Genomic DNA, 16,911 nt, shown 5'->3' on the forward strand with positions numbered 1-16,911 from the left:
CCAGCCCCCTGCGGGGAGCAAGCAGAAAAAACCCCAGAACCCCCGTGCATCCCAGGTCCTGAGCGCGAGTCAGCAGCGGCCCGGGGACCTCAGCCTGGTGGGGACCTCAGCCTGGTGGGGACCTGGGGCTGTGGTGTCACCACCAGAGTGCCTCCCCTGGGGTCCAGGTCCGGGCCGGGGGGCCACTCCTTGGCTGGCCAGCCAGCTCCCCACTCGGAGAGCCATCCCTCAAGCACACTGGGGCGTCAAAGCTGGGTCAGGATGGGTGAGGGAGGGCGTGCTGGACATTTGTGGCCCGGCTCACCCCCAGCTCCCGTCTCCTGGCCCCTGGGTCCTGCTGGGCAGGTCCTGGCCCCTGCCCGGAGACCTCTGGCCCTGGAAGTGTAGCCAAGCAGCTAGAGGCCCTCCCCCAGCCCCCGAGAGGGGCTCTTAACACAGCCTTCGCCCTGCGCAGCTGTGCCCACAGCAGCCAGGTGGCTCCCACGGCGGGACCTCGGCCACCACGGGCCCAGGCCGGGGGTGAGGAGGGTCCGCACACCAGGCTGGGGAGCTCGGACTGGGTCTCTGCCGTTTCTCCCGGAAAAGGTGATGGCTGTGATGCTGGCCACGCGCGCACGGCTGCCCTGGGGCCTCCCGGGGCCTCCTGGGGCCTTGACAGCCACCATCCCGTCGGGCTCCAAGCGGGAGGGCAGTCGGCCAGGCTGCAGCTACTGCCTACTGATGGCTCCAGGGAGACCTGCACCGCGGCCGGTGAGCGCCGGGCAGACCTGGGCCCGGGGCAGGCTGACCGGGGCTTTGTTCCAGCTGCTCACCGTGAACCCCAAGCACCGCGTGTCCAGCCTGCAGGACATGCAGGCGGCCCCCGCACTTGCCGGTGTGCTGTGGACCGAGCTGAGTGAGAAGAAGGTGGAGCCCGGCTTCGTGCCCAACGTAAGCCCGCAGGCCCAGGGTGGACGGGGCGGGCGAGGGTGGCCGGGTGCCGGGCTCAGCACCGTCCTCCACAGAAAGGCCGCCTGCACTGCGACCCCACCTTCGAGCTGGAGGAGATGATCCTGGAGTCGCGGCCGCTGCACAAGAAGAAGAAGCGCCTGGCCAAGAACAGGTCACGGGACAGCAGCAGGGACAGCTCCCAGTCGGTGAGCTCGGGGCCCCGCGCCCAGCCCTTCGCTCCCTCCTCTGCAGCGGGGGCACTGGCCGTCGGGGCGTGAGGGTGCCTCCTGCCTCACGCAGCTCTGCCGTGGCTGCGTAGGGCCAGGCTCTGCCCCCGTGGTCACGGGGCCACCTGTGTGCGTGCGTGCACGCCCGCTTTTGTGCATGCGTGTGCGTGCACACGTGTGGGTGCGTGTGTGCGTGTGCGTGTGGGTGTCTGCTTCCTCTTCGCACGAGCACACCAGTGACACTGGGTAGGATGCGTAGTGCAGGTGACCTGCCCTTTACTTGACTCGTGGCATCTGCAGGGATGTCGTTTCACATTCTGAGGAAATGGGGCCAGGACCCCACCCTGGGGGACATGGTTTAACCTGTCAAAGCCCCCATCCTGCCCCAGGTCAGCTGCTCTTGGAAGTGGGGGGCGTTCCCGGGGAGCAGGGGATCCAGCCTGGACCCGTCTCTGGGGTATGGCCAGTGTTCACAACACAACTAGGGCTGCGGGTGTGGATGGTGGTGGTCACAGCGGGGACACTGTATGCGCTCGGCAGTCCCCCAGCCCCCGGACCCGGCCGAGCCTGTGGGGATGTCCTGGGATGCAGCCTCTCACACCTGGGGGGCCTGTGCTGCCCCCGGCCTGGGTCCTGGGCAGAGAGATAGGCGTCAGCCTCTTCTCACTGCGGTGAAAGGCCAGGATGGGGTCTTCCCTGGAAGCCTCAATTTCTCAGTGAGAAGGTGGGTGGGCTCCCATCCCCTCCCCTGATGGCAGCCCCTGGTGCCGGCAGGGGCACTGCAGGTGTGGAGCTGTCCTTGATTTCCTGTTGGTCTGACTTTGTTCTTGCTATCAGGGTGGGAGTGATGGCTTTGAGTTCTTTATATGAAAGAGCTGAAGTTACATTTCTTATTTCTGTTTTTTATTATTGATCGATGAGTTATTTACATATTCTGCACACAAGTGCCTTAGACAGACAATTTGTAAAGATTTTCTTCTAGTCTGTGGGTTTTCTTTCTTTTTTAAAAAATAAACTTATTAATTAATTTATTGACTTTTGGCTGCCCTGGGTCTTCGTTGCTGCGCGCGGGCTTTCTCTAGTTGCAGCGAGCGGGGGCTACTCTTTGTTGCGGTGTGTGGGCTTCTCATTGTGGTGGCTTCTCTTGTTGCGGAGCACGGGCTGTAGGCGTGTGGGTTTCAGTAGCTGTGGCATGTGGGCTCAGTAGTTGTGGTGCACGGGCTTAGTTGCTCCACGGCATGTGGGAGCTTCCCAGACCAGGGCTCAAACCTGTGTCCCCTGCAATGGCAGGCGGATTCTTAACCACCGCGCCACCAGGGAAGTCCTGTGGGTTTTCTTTCTTCTGGTTGACACCATCTGCAGCGGAAGTCTGGTTTTGATTAAGTCCCACGTATCTGTTTCCTCTTTGTTCATTCATGCTTCTGGTGTCATTTCTAAGAAACCACTGCCTCACCTAAGGTCACAAAGAGGTACTCCTGTGTTTTCTTCTAAGTGTTTTATGTTTTTTCTCTTACATTTTGGGTGTAGGATCCGCTTCGAGTTAGTTTTATGGATAGTGTCAGGTAGGGTCCAACCTGATTCTTTTGCCTGTGGACATGTAGTCGTCCAAGCGCTGTTTGTTGAAAGAGCTCTTCTTTCTTCCGTTGAATTGCCTGGCATCATTTTCAAAAATTAATTGACCGTAAACATAGGGGTTTATTTATGGAGTGAATGTAGGGTTACTTATGGACTTGCAGCTCTAGTTCGCTGAGCTGTGTGTCTGTCCTGCTGGTGCCACACTGACTTGACGGTTAGAGCTCTCTGGTGAGTTTTGAGGTCAGGAAGTAAGTGTGAGTCCTCCAACCTGTTCTTTTTCGAGACGGTTCGGCTACTCTGGGTCCCTTGCATTTCCAGGGCATTTTGAGGGGTTTGGGAATTACATCTAAGTTGCTCAGCAGGTCATTTGTGACAAAGTTCCCCATGCCCAGGCCCTTTGTCACTCCCCACCTCGGGTGACAGCTGGGGTCAGACGCCGTGTGTATCAGCATCGATAGGGCCCGTGGATGTCTACCCCGAGGATCGTGTGCACGGATTGACTCAGGCAGGGCTCCCGGAACAGCCACTCATGCAGTCGGGGTGAGGGGCAGCAAGCCTGGGTTTCAGGCAGCGTCCTCGGAGAGCAGCCTTCCCTCCAGGGACCTGAGCACGGGTTACGCTCCGGGGAAGCGGCCTTTCCTGCCCCTGCACCCAGCACCCAGTCAGCGAAAGGCCCCAGAGGGATAGACATTTCCGTGGCTTCCTGACTCTGTGCGGCAAAGGGTCCAAAAGCCCACAGCAGGTCACTGGACCGCACGCACGTGCCATTGCAAGGAAAGGCGCCGGAGCCGGACGGGGTGCACAGCGCAGCCCCAGCTCCCTGCTGACAGCACAGCCCGTGGCTCGGGAAGGAGGGGTCCCTGGGGCACGTCACTGTGCACACCGTCTACCTCTAGCGCTGCCCAGACCCTCCGAGCGGCTCCTTGGGCAGGAGTGTCTCTTGTCCTTGGAGAACCTGGGTGCGGAAGGGTGAGATGAACCGCAGCCCCTCCCCCCGCCAACCCCCAGGCCGCAGACAGCGTCTCTCCATCCCCCATCCCCACTCTAGCACCTCCTCACCCTCAGATGGCACCTCTTCTGGTCTGCATGCATCAGGGGCTCACCTCCTGGCGTGACCTCGGCCCTCGTCCCTGAGTGGCCTGAGCTTCTGGTCCAGAACTGGCTCCGGCCGGAGTTTGTGCACCTGTCCGTTTATCGTCAGCACTGAGCCAGGGTTGATGGACCCGTTGTAAGTTGAAAATATCATAAGTCAATATGCATTTACGATCCCTCACCTACCAAACATCGTAGCTTAGTCCGGCCTGCCTTATACGTGCTTAGAACGCTCCAGGCAGAATCATCTAACACAGAGTCTATTTTATAATAAAGTGTTGACTGTCTCATGTAAATGATCAAATGCTGTACTGAAAATGAAAGCCAGAACGGCTGTCTGGGTCCCTTGTGGTCGTGGGGCTGAGCTGGAGCTGCAGCCCCTGCCCAGCATCACAGGAGAGGATTGGACCGCATATCGCTAGCCCGGGAAAAGATCAAAGTTCAGAATTTGAAGTACGGTTTCTACTATCTGCATGTCACTTTCACACCACTGTAAAGTCAAAAAGTCGTTTGCTGAACCATCATAACTGGGGACTGGCTTTATACTGTGTGAGTCCTAGGTGAATGCAAAATACCAACCCTCTTTGCTGATGGGATCGGAAAGAATGTGTGTGTCCAGTCAGTGGCTGCACGCCACACACCAGCAGCTGTGTCATCTGTTCAGGCTCAGCGGTGGCGCTCGGGCCACCACTAGGTTAAATCTGTCCCAGTTCCCCTCTCCTGCCACGAGCCGTCTGATCTTTGCAGGGCCAGGCTCATGAATTCAACGGGAAAACAATGGAAGCAGCATCCTTGGGTCCCCACAGGTAAAGGCAAAGCCTCAGACGTCCCTCGCAGTGGCCCCTGTCACTGCTGTTCCACTCTGGGTGTGGGTTTGTTTTCTATTTCTTGTCTCGGCTGGTTTGTTGAGGGGGGTAGAGTTTCAGGAGCTATCACTGGGCTTTTCCATGATAATAGCTGTTACACCACAGGTCAAGGTACTAATCTGAGAATTCTGCTAGATGCCAAATACATCGGTCTTGGTTATGCAGGCAGCGGCTAGGGGGTGGTAGCCACTGGGTAGGCTAAGATGGACGTGGGCCAAGTGTTAGCACAGACCCTGTCTCCAACAGACCTCTAAACGGCTGGGCGTTTCCCCCCTCCTGTGTGCAGACATGAGGGAAGTGGTCATAGATACCTTTGGGAAGGGCTGAGGGTATGGCTGCCGTGTACACTTGCTGTGAATTAGCCTGGGCCTTCCCTACAGGGAGCCTGCCCCTCCTTCAGCCCATGGGTCTAGGTCTGAGAACCGAATTCAATGTGGAAATGAGAAAAAGAATTGTGACCTTCCATCAAGGTGGCCGACGCCAGCCTTCTGCTCCCGCACCCTTGATCTTTGTGTGTGTGTGTGTGTGTGTGTGTGTGTGTGTGTGTGTGTGTGCGCGCGCGCGCAAGCACTGGCTGTCCGTCTCTGACCCCTGGGAGCGCCGTGATCTGTCGAACATCGTCCACATCCCTGGGGGTCGGGGTGCCCTGCGTGCCACTCTAACCTGGAGGCCTGTTGCGGCAGTCCCACCCCCCTTAGTGCGGCTGAGTAGGCAAGGTTACGGCTTCCACTGTTCTGGGTCCCGTCATCACCTCCTCTCGGGGCTCGGTCCTGGAGCAGAACCTCCTGAGCTTCCCCAGGGCACCGTGCCCGCCCCCCCAGCTCACTCCTTGTCATCTGGCTGGGAGGAGTGTCCTTCGGGCCCTCCAGAGGAACACGGTCATCTGATGGGTCCGTGGGTCTTTATACTTGAGTCTGTTGACGCACTCCAGCTGCCCAGTCCTCTGAGACTTTGACGTGCCTGCCACCCCCCGGCATTCTCCCAAGGCCGTTCTGAACCTTCCGGACTCTTCACCTGGGCCGTCATTTTTTCCATGTTTCCACGTTGCAGTGCATTAGGACCCACACACGTCAGGGGCTCTTGCCAGGGAATTAGACCCAAGTTTTGGAAGGGCAGACTCTCCCTTGTCCAGCCACATAGCCCCACCCCCAGGCCCCTCCCAGGCCCGTCCTGCCGGTTCGTTGAGTAACACCTTCCTTACCAGCAGGCTGCGCGCCTGCGCAGTTGCGAGGGGTGCACGTGACGAGGGGGGCGGGGGGCAGGGCTTGAGCGGGCGAGTGCTGTGTCTCGCCTGCTGTGGTTGCAGCTCTGCGTCGTCCGCAGGAGTTGGGGTGGAGGCGTCACTCTCCTCCAGCGGGCGAGAGGCCCTCCCGCGGGCTCGGGAGTGCAGGGACGGGCGAGTGCTGTGTCTCGCCTGCTGTGGTTGCAGCTCTGCGTCGTCCGCAGGAGTTGGGGTGGAGGCGTCACTCTCCTCCAGCGGGCGAGAGGCCCTCCCGCGGGCTCGGGAGTGCAGGGGCGTAGGGTTAACGCGCCCACGAACATCCCCTCGGGTGGCCCCGCCCACGTCGCAGAGGCCCACTCCTTCCCTATCAGGGCCTTACATTTGATGCAGGAAACTTCAAGGCTGTGAGTCCAGCGTTCTCTGAAGTTCCGCTGCTCGGACGTCTCAGCCTGTCTCCAGCTCCCTGTCGGGGCTGCGGGATGGAGCGTCTCCACATTGCGGCTGGCTGGGGCTGCTGCTTGGCCGCCCCGAGCCCGTGGCTCACACACCCATGGGGCCACGCGCAACCACCCTGACCCGCAGTCCCAGTGCGTCCCCTCCACTTGCACCCTCTCCCGACACACCTGAGGCGAGGGTCTTAGCGGTCGGGGTCTCACGCCCGCCAGGGCCCTTCAGCACTCCTTGCATCTGGCCAGGGCGGGACCCAACTCCAGAACCCCATGCTGAGCGTCTGCTTCTTGGGACAGCTCCTGCCGGGGACTTTCTTAGTCAGGTTCCCCGGAGTCAGACCCTCAGATGGGATTTGTGTACCAGGCTCAAGTGACCAGGAGGACCTGGTGTGTGCGGGGGAGGGGAGGGAACCAAGCCCGGTGTGGCTTCCACATGAGTCTGGCTCTGCACACACCGCAACCTCCCGGAGATAGGGGCCGGGCGTCCTTCTGTCTCTGGCTAAGGGTCACCTGGAGATGCAAACTCCCATGCACTCCGGCTGCCGAAATAGCCCAAAGGCAGGCTCCTCAGAGAGGGGGAGGCCACAGAGCAGAAGCGGGCCAGGGGTGCCCAGGAGCTCACCTGAGGGATGCGAGGGAACCTGGCGGGGTCTGCTGCGCTCATTTTTGTGTCTTTCTGACTAATAGGAGAATGACTACCTTCAGGACTGCCTTGATGCCATCCAGCAAGACTTCGTGATTTTTAATAGAGAAAAGTGAGTGTGCGTGCTGGGGGCCAGTAATGGGGGCAGAAAGGACTTTGGGGAATTGGGCCTCAGTTTTCTTGGCCACTGCAGCCACGTGGCATCAGCGGGGCTGGGAAGCCTGACCCCTGCCCTCCTCGGGGTCTCTGAGCAGTGGCCCTGGGGGAGAGGGTGGGAGGTCCCTGTTCAGGCTTCTGGGGGAAGGGCTCGTTGGGCACTTTCAGCCAATGGCCAGAGTCTCCTGGGCAGACGCTGGGTGGACCTGCCCAGCTGAGGGCAGACGACTTCCTGGGCGGCCCCTGCAGTCACAACTCCCACCCCTCACTCGGTTATTCAGGCCTGTGGGGCAGAAAGGGCAGAGCTGGCTGGCAGGGAGATATGACAGGCCACAAATAGACACCCAAGACACCTGCCACAGTGGAGGGAGGCGGCCCAGTGCTGTGGGGCCCGAGAGGAGGAGGAGTGGGGCGAGGCCAGAGGACTTCCTGGAGGAGGCGGCTCTGAGCTCTGGCCTGGCAAGTGAGCAGGATTAGCTGGTGCTCTGTCCTGCCTCAGTGACCAGGACGACGTGTGGACACTGGATTAGGACAGTAGCCATCGTCCTGGAGGTCAAGCCTGCGTAGTGATGGGACCTGGCCAGGCGCTTTGTTCCAGAATTGCTGACCCGCAGAACCTGCGCTTAAACTAGGCCCCCTTTAGCTTCTGGCTGGAAATGGGCTGAGACTTGCCAGCCCTGCCACTCCGAGACCGAGGGCCACGAACGGCCAAACAGAGGGTGCTGGGCTGGAACGCCCCGTGTGCCCGCACGCCCTGTTGAGCCAGTGTGGCTGGAGGAGCTTCTGCCCAGGCAGAGATGCCCAGCATGTGTCCGTGTTCCTGCGGGACCCACTCCAGGAGTCCCTGGACAGGCCCTGGGCCAGCGAGCAGCGTCCGGGGCTGCCGGCGAGGCTGCGTCAAGGCCCTCCCTGTGTCTCCCCCCAGGCTGAAGAGGAGCCAGGACCCCACGAGCGAACCCCTGCCCGCACCTGAGCCTGGGGAGGGCGCAGAGGCCTTGGCGGACGGCGAGGGGGCGCGCTCGGCCCTGCGTGTGTGTGGTACCATTTGCCCCTCGGCCGGGAGCGGCTAGGCGGCCCCTGCCCACGGCGTCAGCTCAGGTCACGCCGGAGACTCGGGGCCTCCAGAGGGACCCGGCGGCGGGCGGAGGCCCAGCATCGACTTTCCCACGGAGCGGCCCGGCGGGTCCAGGCCCAGGCCCAGGCCAGCGGCTCCCGCTGCACCCCGGCTGGACTTTCCCTGGCCGGTCTGACCACTGAGGCTGCCCTCCGGCTCTCGGCAGCGCGTGGTGACAAGCGGCTGTGGGCGTGGCCAAGAGCAGTGGGCGCGGAGGGCGGGGCCCCCCGGGTGATGGCGGAGGGAAGCGCGTGGCCCGCCAATGGGCCGCGTGGCTGGACGGGCACCCTGGTCTCCTGCCACCTGCTGTACATAGCCCGCCTCGCCCGGCCGTGCCGCCTGGAGCCGGGGTGGGGGTGGGGGGGCAGCCCAGGGGCTGCTCGGCTCCTGTCCATCAAGGGGGGAGGGGTGTGGGCGTGAAGAGTGTTTTATAGAGATGCAGACCATTCTGGTAATTTCTGCTGTGTTCCTGTATAGTTTCCACCTCTGAGAAAAACAACATGAGAACCACTTGGTGTTGGCTGTTTTGCACGTTCCGTGCCTGCTGCGTTACAGAGAACGTTTGTCTGGGAGTCGGGGCGGTGCCTGCTGGGGCAGGGCCTCCCCAGAGCCCCGGTCCTCAGCCTTGGGGTGGATGCCCATCTCCTGCCCCCGGCGCCTTAAGGCCGCTGCAGGGTTGAGGGGCAGGGGCACCTGGGGCAGAACCGCGAATCGACAAGGACCGGCGCACCCACAGACTGGAACAGCTCACGGCCCTCGCTCACCCGGGTGCAGGGAGTTAGGGTCAGCAGCACAGCACAGCTAGCCCACACGGGGCACGTGGGCCCAGGTAGCACCGGGGAGCCAGGGTCCAGAGGTGGGCGGTACTGCAGGATGCCCTGTGGCGGTGCCGATCCCCAGAGAAAGTTCTGGGTGGAGACTTGGTGATGTCAGAGGCAGGAACTGGGCAGGGGGTAGGTTCGGGGTTTTGTATAAACCCATATTTTACATGGGTTTTTGTGTACATCTAAGTGCGTTTTTGAGGCCCGAGGGGACAGCATTGCCTATCTCCTGAGTCGGTGGCAGGGATGGGGGTGTGGTCTGGCTCCCCGATCACCCTGTCTCCCTCTGGGGGAGGGGGACACTGGTGCCGTGAACACTGGCCTCAGTGGAGCCCCAGGAATCCAGCTCTGAGGCCACGCTGACCAAACAAACCTGAACCAGAGGGAGCCCCCGGGAGTGCTGCGGGACCACCAGGACGGACCATCTCCGGGGGCTGCCCTGGTCCAGCACAGCACATGGAAGGCCCGGATTCAAAGATGGGGCTGTCCATGTCCCCCCAGGGAGCATGACCGTAAGTGGATGCCTGGGCAGGGCCCAGAGTGCCTGGCTGTGTGAGGGGGGCGGGGCTGCCCCGACCCTTCCTGGTGCTCTTGGGGTGAAGACCCCTCCTGGGAGCGTTCCACATCTGGGGGACTGGCGCCGTTTTTATGAGAAGAGGGGTTCTGGAGCAGCTCAGTCCATGGGTCTGGATCGGAACCCTGGGCTGCTCTGCCTTACGGGAGCAGGATGTAGGCTACACCTCCCCCCGCCGCTGCCCGCTGGAGGTGTGAGCTCATCGTGCTGTTCCTGGCGGGTCCCCAGGGGTCACGACGCTGCCCCCAACCTGCTGGGCTGGCTTGGGCCCATCAAGTAGAATGTAGGCGGGCATTCTCCCAACCACCCCTCCCCCTCTGAATGTCTGGCCGTCTCTGACCTGCAGGCCTGGGGCCCCTTCCCTGAGAGGCAGAGAGCCTCCCTATGGCTCGGACCCAGCCCTGCCCGTGCCCGGAGGCCAAGCACAGCTGGCCCTGCAGGTGGTCTCGAGGTCCGGCCTCACAGTCAGCTCGAAGCCAGGCCAGGGGGCTACAGGGTACTCCCCAGCATCCCAAGCGTGAACCCCCAGGGGATGGCGCAGGGGTAGAGAAGTCGGGGCTCTCCACACGCCGGCGGCTTCCAGCCCAGATGCCTTTAATCGACTTGAGTCACGTGGACTGGGACACGGTGCTGCTGGGCTGTGGGTGGCAGGCAGGCTCCTGGCTACAGGCGTCCTCACCACACAAATCTGCTGCTCTAGTGAACTACTGCGACGCACGCTCAGTAAAAGGAAAGCATCTCAGCTAAAGGGCCCGGGAGTGCCCTGGACACGGGCTCTACGGAAGCAGAGGGCTGGCCCCTGGAAAAGTGTACAGGCGAATCTGCAGAAGTCCTGCCGGCAGCTGCCCTACACTGTGTTCCTGGTGGGTCCCTGGAGTCACAGCAGCTCTGGGCAGGGCCGGGGCGCTCCTGCCTGCGCTAAGGCACACAGGGACGGGCTGCACCTCTGCCCGTGGGAGCGGGTGGCAGAGCTGGGGGTCCTCAGGGCAATGATTCCTGATAGGGACGAGGGCAAAACACCCCCAGCCTTTCTTCCTGGCCCGGCTGCCCTGGGCATCCTAGGAGGCCCCTGTCTTCCTGAGGCACCTGGCACCCGGGCTCGGGGCCACCTGAGCTGTCCCCGCCACCATGTCCAGCCTCCTTGCCCTGGCAGTGAAACCTCCCCAAATTCAGCCTCTCCTGCGGGGGCTCCTGATAACAGGACCTGGGACCCCAAGAAGAGAGTTTCTGGGGAGGGGAAGGTAAGGCCAGGCACCTTTCAAAATAGGTTCAACGAAGGGAAGGGAACAGAGGGGAGTGGCTGTCGCCCACAGGCACGCCCGCCGCTGGCACGTGCAGCACCTAGGACAGGGATGTGATGTTGGAGCGGCCGCCAGGTGGCGCCATGATCTTCTGAGCCGTGCGCCTGGCGATATGGTCATCGGCCTGAGAGCCTGTGGGGAAGCCAGGAGTGGAAGTGGCGCTGGGGAGGTGACGCAAACAGGCCACACCCGCGAGGCCAGGGATGCGGAGCCACAGCCCCACACTGCAGGCCCCCCACGCTCCCCGACGGCCCTGGCAGCTCAGCCAGGCCACCGGTCAGGCACCCCCACCACTGAGGCCTCAGACGAGCAGGCAAGTGAGGCCAGGTGTGCGTGCGGCCAGAGACTGGAGGTCCAGGTTGACCCTCTGGGAATCCGGTCCGGAGGAGCAGGGGCTGGGCCAGTCCTGCTTGCCCCCCCCGTGGGTCTTGCCCCGCACCGAACCCCATGATGGGAGAAGGCTGTCCTTAGCCTTTAGGACGATGCTGGATTCCAAAGGGGACCCGCCCCTGGCCCTACATCCCCAGGGGGCAGGCAGGGACGTCCATCACCTCCCCAGTAGGGAGGCTGAGACAGGATGTCAGGGGCTGGTGGGCCCCCAACCAAGGGCTGGGAAGAGAGAGGGAGGGTCTGGCTCCGTGTGCAGGGAGAGCCTGGGGCTCAGGGCTTCTCTTAGAATCCTAGCATGCTGGGAGCACAGCTGAGACCCTGATCAGAGGCCTCAGCCTGGTGGCTGCATGCTGGGCCCCCAGAGCCCTTGAAGCCCCCAGGCCCCATCCTTATGCACCTCACATGTGTGCCTCTGCGCTATGGGGCAGTGAGGGGCTGGAGGCTGGACTCCCACGTGGTCCTCGGGTCCCACAGACGCTGGGCTCAACTCACCAGACAGACTGAACCCCGACTGGTGCAGGTTGCGAACGGGTGGGACTGAGATCTTCCCCGGGCAGGACACGCGGGCCTGCACACCGGCCCCTGGCTTGGTAGGCACCATCACCTCGTGGACCAGCCCGTCGTAGAGGCCTCGGGGCACGCCGTGGATCTCTGCCAGCTGTGGGCCGAGAGGCTGGCATGAGGGGGTGCTGCGCGGGCCCCGGGCTCGAGGGCAGGGGCTCCCCGCCAACAGGGGTGGCAACCCGCGAGTGTGGACACGTACCTCCCTCCCCCGAGGCTGGGCAGCGGTGCCCCGAGCCGTAGGAGATGCTCGGACAGGGGTGGCCTGCGGAGGAGGCTCCTTTTGGAATCAGAAACTGGTCCCGACATAGTCCCTGCCTCCTCAGTACCCACCGTACTGTGGCCCCCCACGCAGCCCCCGCTGTGTTCCTGAGGAAGCCCTGAGGTGGTGGCCCTGGGTCCTGCCCTCCCTGAAAATGGCCCCCAGAGGCAGAGGCCCTTCCCAGTGGCCGCCATGACGGACCAACAGTCCGAGGGGTGAGGCAAAGCCTTCAGCTGTGCTTGTGTCTGCAGCTGGCACCGCCTGGGGATTTGTGGCTTACACTCGTGACTGTGTGGCTGAACCCAGCCCCAAGGGCCTCTGACCAGATCCTGCCCTGCAGGGGTCACAGTGGGGCAGGGGCGCAGGGCAAGAGCGATTGTGGGGTGTGGAGTTCTGCAGATTCGGGTCTGCCCCCATCACCCCGGGTGTGCGACGGGGAGCCGTCCCCTCTCCCTGCTCCATGCTGCGGCTCTACGTGGGGCTGGCCTGCCACCTCACGGAGCTTCCCAGTGGCCAATGCCCAGGGGTGCCCCGGACCTCACCCCAAGGGGTGTGATGCCCAGCCCTCTGCCCTGGACCCTGCCTCTCAGCCCTGCTCGAACCCTGAGAGAGGAGGGGGTGGTGTGCCCAGGTCAGATGTGGGCAGCAGCCGTGGTGTGGGCCCCGCAGCCTGAGACAGAAGCGTCTGCGAGTTAGGGCAGCCTCCGCTCTCCTTTCCTGGGAAGGAGACCAGCACCTGGCCCTCAGCCCAGCCCGAAAGCCATCCCTCCTCATACGAGCTCAGACAACGTCTTTAGTCTAGAAAACTGGAAACAGGGCTGGGATAAAGCAAACCAGAGTGTACCGTAAGCACGTGTGCAGCTGTGTGTGCCTGTGCGCGTGCGTGAGCCCCCTGTGCGTGCAGCGCAGGGCCTGGGTGGACACCCGGTGCATCCACCAGACTCAGCGGGCAGCTGGCCAAGCCCGCGTGGGAAGACGAGGGCTCACGACTTCCAAGTTCATGGATGCCGTGTAAACCACGTGTTCTCCTTCCTTAATCTATTAACATCTACGTCTGCTCCCGGGGAAATCCTGGGCGGGTTCTGCTAGCCTTAGTGGCAGTGTACCTGGGGGGTGGCTATGAGGCTTTTTTTTTTGCTTCACACCCACGCTTTCTACAGTGACACGGGCTGCCTGGTAACGAACGCGGGCGAAGCACCGCTAAGAAGCGCCCGGAGCAGTGGGGCCGCTGTGCTTTCCCGACAGTGGCCGTGGGCAGGGCTGACCCGGAGGAGGCCTGAGAGCTCATGCCCACCCGCCTGGCGGGCTCAGGCCTTACCCTGTTGCGAGCCTTTATCCTCTTGTAGACGAAGTCGGGGAAGGTCTTCCGCGGAATAAAGCGGCCAGCCCCGGGGGTGACGAACAGGGCCCCGTCCTCCAGCACGACCCTGCCCTGACTTATGACCACCACGGGGGCTCCTCGGCACTCGACGCCTTCGAAAATGTTGTACTCCACGTTCTGGGGAGAACAGCCAGGGGCTGCTCAGCGTTCTCCTGATCCAGGCCCCCTGAGCAGGGCGCCCACTCGGCCAGGCCAGGATTCAGAGGGCAGTGGCCGCCGCGCCCTGCAGCCCTGCCCCTGAGGCATGGTTCTCAGGAGTACAGAGCGTTCCTGGAGGAGCCGGCAGAGGGCTCACCCTCCCGCCTCCGCTGCTCTGCCCACCCCCCAGGAAGGCTGCGGGGCTCCCCAGGCCCCCGACCCCGACATGGGCCCAGGCTTCTCTCACCAGGTGGTGGCTCTGGGCAGAGATGACTTTCGTGGCCTTGGGGTTCCATATGACCAGGTCGGCGTCGGCGCCTACGGCCACCCGCCCCTTCCTTGGGTAAAAATTGAAGATTTTGGCTGCATTTGTACTGGTCACAGCAACAAACTCATTCTCGTCCATCTTCCCTGAGGCCTGAGAAGTAAGAGGCGGGGGTGAGTCGGGGGGGCGCCCTTCCTGACCGCAGGCGGGGTCTGGTCTTGGGGCTCTTGTGTGGAGGCGGCCCCTGTCCCCTAGGCCGCGTGGCGTGTGCCTCAGTCGTGCCTGCAGGTCTGGTTCTTCCTGGGCACCAAGCTGGTCTCCACGCTCACTTTGTGGGCAAATGACAGCTGATGCTTCCACGATGATGTCTGTGTCCCCAAAGGACGCGACCATCCCCCTGGGGTGGCCAGGAGCCTGGGGTCAGGGCCTCAGCTCAGGGAAGGGCTCAGGACTGGGGCTAGGGTCATGGGGGCAGAGGCCGTGGGCAGGACCCTCCGAGCGAGATGGATGTCTGAGGAAATCTCAGGCCTCCTAGGGACACGTTGAGTGTAACTCCACCAGGGCGGGGACCCCGCTCTCCCTGGGTCGTGTGCATTAGGACCAGAAGCAAATGTCTAGGGAGCCCTGGATGGCAAGGCTGGGGGGACAACACCTGGGGCCCACGAGCCCCGACCTCTGCTCTGGTGAATCCGCCGCTCAAGGGGCTTCCCTCTCTGATGAAAAGGCAGCATTCCGTGGGGAGGACCCTGCGTCCCCACTTCTGCACCCACCACGCATTTCTCCCAGACCACAGACATGCGCTCCTCCACGCCGTTGGTTCCCTCGGGGATGAGCGTGAAGTTGTCCCTGCCGACGGCCTTCTGGGCAGTGGTGAAGGCGCAGTGGGCACTGCCGGTCACCTGGAGGTCCCCGCTGAGGAGAGCCGGAGTCAGAGCCCAGAGGGGCCTGTCCTTCCTGAGCCGCCAAAGGCCCAGCTGGCTCCACCCCGACCCGGCTGCTCGGCCCACGGCGGGTGGGGGAGAGGTTGTCGGAGAGGGCAGAGCTGGGGCCTCGGGGCGCAGGTGGGAGGGCAAGGACCCCGGTGTGGAGTCTCCGGACGCAAGAGGCCTGGAGCTGCCGGCGGGCACAGGCCAGGCCAGGGCGAGGGGCACGTAGGCAGCTCCCTACCTGGACAGCAGGGAGGCGAGGTGGTCTGCAGTGCTGGGGTCCGGGTTGAGGGGGGGTGACGTGACGAAGGCTGCAGCCTTGGCCCAGTTCTTGCCCCAGTAGTGGGAGCCGTCGGTGCCCAGGCCGGCGGTGATGGGCTCCCCGACCACGACCACCCCTGCGGTGAGGCCGTGAGGGGCACTGCCGACCCCCATGTCCCCAGACCCAGACAGGGCCTGGGAACGCCCCCCTGACCCGGCCTGCATCGTGGGGTGGGTCTGGCCCTGTGGTCCCAGGGCTGACGCAAACTGCCCCTCGATCCCCCAAGCCTTTTGGGACAGCTTTTCCCCTGCTCTGGGGGCACCCGGCCCAGGCCACCTGGGGCTCCCGAAGTGGGTCCTCTGTCCCTGCTGCCTCACACCCCTGCTGGGCCCACAGGCTGCAGTGAGACACCGTCAACTGACTGCCCGGCCCGCCTGGCCACAGCCTCTGTGCAAGGACCTGGCTCCGTCAGTGACCCCTTGCCTCCTCCATGGCCTGGGCTTCCAGGGCCAGAGGACATCCAGCCCCCGGGACCCGCACCCCAGCTCCTGGACGCAGGACGTGTCCAGCGGACAGTAACATGGGCCCCCAGGGTCAGCTGGGCCAGGCTCCCTTACACGACATGAGGATCTACTCTCATGCACCATTCACACCACACACACACACACACACAGACACATGCCACACGCATTGCACACAGCTCTGACACTCACTTCTGTGCAAACAGGGCCACTAGGCCTCACTTTTGCTTCAAGGCCCCCCGGTGCTCCACTGCTGTTTGGACAAGAGGGGAGACTCAGGCCACCCACCCCACACAAGGACCAGGTGCCCACATCTCCTGCCGGCCACAGCCCTGGTGACCCCGCACCAGAGGCCATCCCACCATGAAGAGGCTGGCAGGGCAGCCGCTGCGTCCCCGTGGGGTCTGCCTGCGCTGAGCCTCTGTCCAGCTGGCCCAGCCCCGGGAAGCTGAGGACGTGACAGACCCCCAGAGAGACCCTGGCCCCGCGCCCCGGTCCGGGCCACCACTCACCTCTGCGCTTGGCTTGGGCGATCACGTCGGCCGCAGCCTTGCTCATCACCTTGGTGACGTACAGGGGACAGTTGGCCTGCTTGGCTACGGTGACAGCGCGGTACACGGCCTCAGCCTCCACCTGGGGATGGGGGCACTCAGGCCACACGAGAACACTAGGGCCTCCTGACCAGTATGGGCATGAGATGCCCCCGGACCACCCATGGACCCCGGGCCCAGAGGGAGCACCCCTGGGCGGGTGAGGACCCCAGCCTGGGGCTCGGTGCCCAGAATCTGGGCCGACCCACGCAGACCCCAGGGCTGACCACGGGGCCAGACCCAACCCCTGATGGACGCCCAGTCGGGGGAGTGTTCCCAGCAAGCTCACACCTACCTCCTCTGGGCGGCTGAGCACGTGACCCTCGGGGCCGGTGATGCCGAGTTCCAGCAGACGCTTCTGCTCCTAAATACACACCACGTTCCAGCCTGGACACAGCCCAGAACGCCCTGACCCTGAGGCGCCCCGTGCTCCCTGAGATGAGCCCAGACCTCCAGGCCCCTGAGGATCACCAATCCCAGAGAACTCAGAATGGAGCAGAGGGGTCCCGAAGCGGAGTGACTCCAGCGCCCCCAATTACAGATGAGGGAACGGGGCTTGCAAAGGGCAAGGACTTGCCCAAGGTCGCAGGCCCCCTAAGTGAGGGGACAAGACCCCATAGCTTTGCCTGCCGTGTTGTTTCCCCA

General features: G+C 63.2%; 2 protein-coding genes across 3 annotated transcripts in view; one reads left to right on the plus strand and one right to left on the minus strand.

The window, feature by feature from the left end:
- Nucleotides 1–8,511, plus strand: part of STK32C (serine/threonine kinase 32C) — an 81,295-nt gene extending 72,784 nt beyond the window's left edge. For both annotated transcript variants that reach the window (XM_024762282.1, XM_024762291.1), the window contains exons 9-12: nt 805–930; nt 1,005–1,136; nt 7,049–7,116; nt 8,086–8,511. In XM_024762282.1, coding sequence (XP_024618050.1) covers nt 805–930; nt 1,005–1,136; nt 7,049–7,116; nt 8,086–8,230 — 471 coding nt within the window. In that variant the 3' untranslated portion in view covers nt 8,231–8,511. The remainder of the gene's footprint in view (nt 1–804; nt 931–1,004; nt 1,137–7,048; nt 7,117–8,085) is intronic.
- Nucleotides 8,512–11,010: 2,499 nt separating this feature from the next.
- DPYSL4 (dihydropyrimidinase like 4) overlaps nt 11,011–16,911 on the minus strand; it is an 11,433-nt gene continuing 5,532 nt past the window's right edge. Inside the window, exons 5-12 of the mRNA XM_024762303.1 lie at nt 16,562–16,630; nt 16,189–16,309; nt 15,135–15,291; nt 14,738–14,879; nt 13,950–14,120; nt 13,502–13,681; nt 11,853–12,018; nt 11,011–11,102 (exon numbers count right to left, since the gene is read on the minus strand). Coding sequence (XP_024618071.1) covers nt 11,011–11,102; nt 11,853–12,018; nt 13,502–13,681; nt 13,950–14,120; nt 14,738–14,879; nt 15,135–15,291; nt 16,189–16,309; nt 16,562–16,630 — 1,098 coding nt within the window. The remainder of the gene's footprint in view (nt 11,103–11,852; nt 12,019–13,501; nt 13,682–13,949; nt 14,121–14,737; nt 14,880–15,134; nt 15,292–16,188; nt 16,310–16,561; nt 16,631–16,911) is intronic.

Source organism: Neophocaena asiaeorientalis, unplaced genomic scaffold (genome assembly GCF_003031525.2).
Source record: "Neophocaena asiaeorientalis asiaeorientalis breed wild unplaced genomic scaffold, Neophocaena_asiaeorientalis_V1.1 scaffold356, whole genome shotgun sequence".
NCBI lineage: Eukaryota > Metazoa > Chordata > Mammalia > Artiodactyla > Phocoenidae > Neophocaena > Neophocaena asiaeorientalis.